The sequence below is a fragment of the Pristis pectinata genome, chromosome 3, assembly GCF_009764475.1.
Source record: "Pristis pectinata isolate sPriPec2 chromosome 3, sPriPec2.1.pri, whole genome shotgun sequence".
Classification (NCBI taxonomy): domain Eukaryota; kingdom Metazoa; phylum Chordata; class Chondrichthyes; order Rhinopristiformes; family Pristidae; genus Pristis; species Pristis pectinata.
The window spans coordinates 83,888,137-83,893,217 of record NC_067407.1 but is presented as its reverse complement, the minus strand read 5'-3'; the positions used below and the strand labels follow the sequence as shown (position 1 = coordinate 83,893,217).

The 5,081-nt window shown below is 42.2% G+C and overlaps 1 protein-coding gene across 2 annotated transcripts; it reads left to right on the top strand.

The window, feature by feature from the left end:
• The first annotated feature begins 703 nt into the window (after nucleotides 1-703).
• On the top strand, nucleotides 704-3,762 carry foxa2 (forkhead box A2). 2 transcript variants are annotated; one of them, XM_052013032.1, is made up of 2 exons: nucleotides 704-994; nucleotides 1,781-3,762. In XM_052013032.1, exons 1-2 carry the CDS (start codon nucleotides 908-910, stop codon nucleotides 2,978-2,980), a joined length of 1,287 nt encoding a protein of 428 aa, XP_051868992.1. In that variant the 5' UTR covers nucleotides 704-907; the 3' UTR covers nucleotides 2,981-3,762. The 2 variants fall into 2 exon arrangements, with proteins under 2 accessions (XP_051868992.1, XP_051868993.1); XM_052013033.1 differs by lacking the exon at nucleotides 704-994 and adding an exon at nucleotides 1,204-1,535.
• Nucleotides 3,763-5,081: the final 1,319 nt, after the last annotated feature.

Here is a 5,081-nt window from a genome sequence, read left to right as displayed (position 1 = left end):
AACGTTATCCATCCTTGTTAAAAGTTTTATATTCCACCACCACCCCACAGACAAACTAAGCCAATCCTAGACTCAGGAGTACATGAGTGTACTTGAATTTTCTATCGATTATCCTTATCTCCACCCCCCCCCCCCCACCCCCCCCCCCCCCCCCCCCCCATGTGTGTTTGCTATCCTTTCGAAATGTAACGTTTTCTCCTGACATAACCTTGGAAGGGACTAGACTGAGCACCGGCCTATCACCGGGGCTGCCGTCGGCCAGTGAAAAAAATAAGTGTGCTCAGTCCGGTTTTGTTAACCAACAATTAAATTTTCGTTCCCAAATGCCTAGACACAACTAAACATAACAGCGATTAAACTCTGCTCGAAAATAGAACGTCCACTCGATCCATAAACTAACACTTAGTAAATATTATCCCACTATGTGTGGGATAGTGCGGCCAATCAAACACAAAAAAAACAGTCTTGTAAAAGAAGTAACTTCGAAATAGTCTTTTTAAATTCTCCTATTAATGGAACAAATCGGATTAAGGTTTAATGAATCTATTCAAACGTTGCCTTTTGATGCTGTTGGCAGGTGTACAATGGAGGGGCAGAATCGAATGCACTCACGCCTAGGTGTGAGATGATTATTCAAATGGGCTGCAAAGAAATTGGGATTGGAGGTTGGTGTGGCGCGCACACAGCTATATCACAGTTCACCGCCAGCCACCCACGTCACTTCAAGCCACTGTCATCACGAGTTGCCTCGGATCGCTTCTGGCGGCAGTTTACAGGAGCCAGCACTTTTCAAATAACCTATTCCGCAATCCGACACAGGGGGTGATCCGTCGCCCAGGATCTTCTTTTAGCAGGAACTTTTCTCTCTCTCTCTCCCTCCCTCTCTCTCTGCTTCCCGATCCCTCTAATGCATTCTACCTCCAGCATGCTGGGCGCAGTGAAAATGGAAGGACATGAACACACAGACTGGAGCTCCTACTATGGAGAGCCCGAGGTAGGTTTCGGCACAAAAAGCAATCCTCTTTATGTACAAGATAATATTAGCCTTAAGATAATATTAACTTTGTGATCAAATATTGACTTGCGGCGCCTCCAATTCCTCCTCGATTTGCACGCAATAGTCTTTAAACAAAGTTCTATTTGGCTAAAATAAAGTTTCAGTTGTGCATTTAAATACTTCTGAAGCGCTGGAGACATAACTTATTCAACTTTTCTTTGCTTGGCGATTATATTCCGTATTATTTACGGAAAGCCAGATGTTGGGTTTCGTCTTGACTGTGCTCGGATATATTAATGAAAGTTTCTTAACAATGCACCGGCTGTTGGGACTTTTTCTTTATTTTTCTTTACCTGCCTCTGGGCTTTGCGATGTACACTTTTTTTTTTGCTGAAATCGTTGATGTTAAATTGATGCCATAATATATCCATCGTTTCTTTTGTTTTAAAACAAAACCTTCTGATTATTGGGGAGGTCGAGGTAGAAATAGTAAAATGGATCGATATAAATTTAACAAAAAGAACCGGGTTGTCATGAGGTATCTGAGAGATAACTGCTTCATTAATAGGGTTATTCGTACAATGGATGAGCTTTTATTAACAACGAAAAAAATAAATAAATCCAACAAAGGTGGTACTTCGATAATTGTATCCATTGTTAATAGAGCAATGGATAGTTTGCAGCGGTATCCAAACGGATTAACATTAGCGATGGGAATGGTGAAAGTTTAACGCATTGGGCAGTTCAGTATGATTCATCGTGTTTTATTTTATTTCTTTCAAGGGATATCCCTCAGTGAGCAACATGAATGCGGGGATTGGAATGAACGGCATGAACACTTACATGAGTATGTCAGCAATGGGTACCACAGCCAACATGACAGCGGGATCCATGAACATGTCTTATGTGGGCACCGGCATGAGCCCGGCAATGACTGGCATGTCTCCTGGAGCAGGGGCAATGAATGGCATGGGAGCAGGGATGACGGCCCTTAGCCCAAGCATGAGCCCGATGAGCGCTCAGGCCGGATCTATGAACGCCCTAACTTCCTACACTAACATGAGCATGAGTCCGATATATGGTCAATCCAACCTCAACAGATCGAGGGACCCCAAGACCTACCGCCGCAGTTATACCCACGCAAAACCTCCTTATTCTTACATCTCCCTCATAACCATGGCCATCCAGCAATCTCCCAGCAAGATGTTGACCCTGAGTGAAATCTACCAGTGGATAATGGATCTCTTTCCTTTCTACCGTCAGAACCAGCAACGCTGGCAGAACTCCATCCGTCACTCTCTATCCTTCAACGATTGCTTCCTCAAGGTGCCCAGGTCCCCGGACAAGCCAGGCAAAGGTTCTTTCTGGACCCTGCATCCCGACTCTGGCAATATGTTCGAGAACGGTTGCTACCTCCGGAGGCAGAAGCGCTTCAAGTGCGAGAAGAAGCAAGCGCTGAAAAGCTCCCAGGACCCCAACAGGAAAACCTCGGAGGCGGGCTCCACCGGTAGCGGCAGCAGCAGCTCGGAGAGCAGCACCGGCAACGAGTCCCCACATTCCAGCGGTTCTCCGGGAAGCGAGCAGAAGAGGTCCATGGTGGATCTGAAGCCGAGCTCGGCTCTCAGCCCTGAGCACACTCATGCCAGCAACGCGGTGTCGCAAGCCCAGCAACACTTGATGCACCACCAGCACCACTCGGTTCTGTCTCACATCCCTTCGGAAGCCCAGGGTCACCTTAAACCAGATCACCACTACTCATTCAACCACCCGTTCTCAATCAACAACTTAATGTCTTCCGAGCAACAGCACCACAAAATGGACTTGAAGGCTTACGAACAGGTGATGCATTATTCTAATTATAACTCCCCAATGTCCGCCAATCTACCAATGACCTCCAAAACGGTCTTAGAATCCTCGGCTATAGCGAGCGACACGTCTTACTACCAAGGTGTGTATTCAAGACCTATTATGAACTCCTCTTAAAAAAAACTTTCCACGCACATAAGGACTTTGCCAACTGTGTATATTTGTAATAATAATTAAAAAAAAACGTTGTTTGTGGCCAAGCATTCGAAAAATATTTTTGATGTTTTCAACCTGTTAGATGTCAAGTTGTTTAGCGATTTTTATTTTGGGAAGGGAGGGGGCAAGTTAGATTGTATTGTGCGGGGAGCACCGGTTTAAATGTTTTGTTTTAAATACAGAGGGGGTCGGAATAAAGGCAACGTATCCATTATATTTCTGTGTACGGTTTTAAATGCACCCTGCAACTTTCCATTGAGGACCAAAACGAGCAATCGTTTCCTTTTCAACAAAAAAAATCAAGCCCTCGAAGGAACGTTGTTGCCATTTTAACAAAAAAAAATCTACGAGTAATTTATGGTTTGTGTATGCTTTATTTATGGCTTGTAAACGTCTGTTTTGGTAGTGGACTACCGAAATTTCAGAATATATATTCGAAAGAAGTGTTAAGTGTTAGATGTACACAACTAATTCTGTCAACTGCAGTGGTGAGACTTCTCGCTGACCCGTTAGCTCCCATAAGCGAAAAGTTTTAATTGTTCACAAATTGTTGCACTTTTGGTAATTTCATAAATTTGTCCAAAGCTCTCCGCAATCCTGGGAGCCGGCGACTTCATAATTCCCATTTTGCTACACGACCTGAAAGTGACTTAATTTATTGTTAAACTGTAGATTTTAGTGCGGAGGATTTTTTTTCTTTTGTTTTCCGTTGTAAGAAATTAAAAAAAAACTTCTTTTCTCTTTCGCGTTGAAATGTTAACATTTTATAAAGACAAGTGTAATAAAACACACACACAAAAATAAACGAACATATTTTCCTCCGATTAAATAACCTGTGATTCTTTTTTTAAGATCCGTTCGCACATTGCTCGTACTGTCCCAATTCCATTTCATCAGGCGATTGAAAACAAAACTAAAAAAGGATTCCCTTATCAACAAAACAGCGCGGTATAATTGCTCCAAGGTTCAGTGCCAACGAATTCGGCGCTCAAAAGAATTTACTTTCCGCACCCAAATCGGATGTTAAAGTATATTCGATGTTTCCCAATTTCTTTTTTACTTCTTGCAAGTAATATTGTGACACGGGGCTAATCAGCTGATACCAGCCCAAATAATCCTAACTTTCGGAGTGACTGACGGAACAGCGTATCTTGTGCTAAATGGACGGAGACATCTCAATAGGCTGATGCCGAGAACTTTTGGTTTAATAACGCTTGTGTTGCTCTACAGGTAAGAAGTTTTGTGCGTTTTTTTTTGAATTGGCGTTGCAAGGGGTTTCTGTGCCGATCTGTATTTTTCCTGTCATGGTGCTGTTGCAACTGGGCAGTTTGGCGCCAGGTAAAGGGTTGGTCAGTCTGCCCTCTCTTGTCTTTAGTTCTGTTTTTTTTAAATGGTGTAGGTTTCCCTAGCTGAGAAAAGCATTACTGCTCCTTCAGCGGAAAAGGTATTTAAAAGGAATGTTTAACTTGCATCAATATAGACAGCCAGTTAGTGTTGACTGACAACAGTTATGCTCCCCACTAATTTACAGCTAAATTTATAGTTTAACACTTTATGGTTTAACATTTGATCTCCCAAGAAGCTACGCAAATAATACACTACATCTACTAATATTTTCATGTTTACATGAATGGAAACGGTAAAAGCTAGCGAACGTTATTCCGCACATTTAGAAAAGATGCTTTTTTCAGGAATGAAAACCTTTATAATTTTGTTACGTGCATGCACAGAATCTGAACCTCTGAGATTCAGGTGATATCGGGTTAGTTTAGTAGATAACGACCGGTCTAACTGAATTCCCTACAACAGCTGAATGAGATCAGACAGATATATTTGCTTCATTAAATTGGACCACTTAACCACAATGGACATGTTCAAAAAATATGGCCGCAATTAAAAACTTTAACGCAATGATACTGAATCTTGATCCAATTATAATTTTGCTACTTATTGTCCCCGACTTTTAATTTAATTACGAAATGTAGGACTGATCTGGCAACTCTCCAGTTTTAACTTGCCGTTTCTGTGTTTCGGTAATATAACTGTATTGTCTTTTATGGAA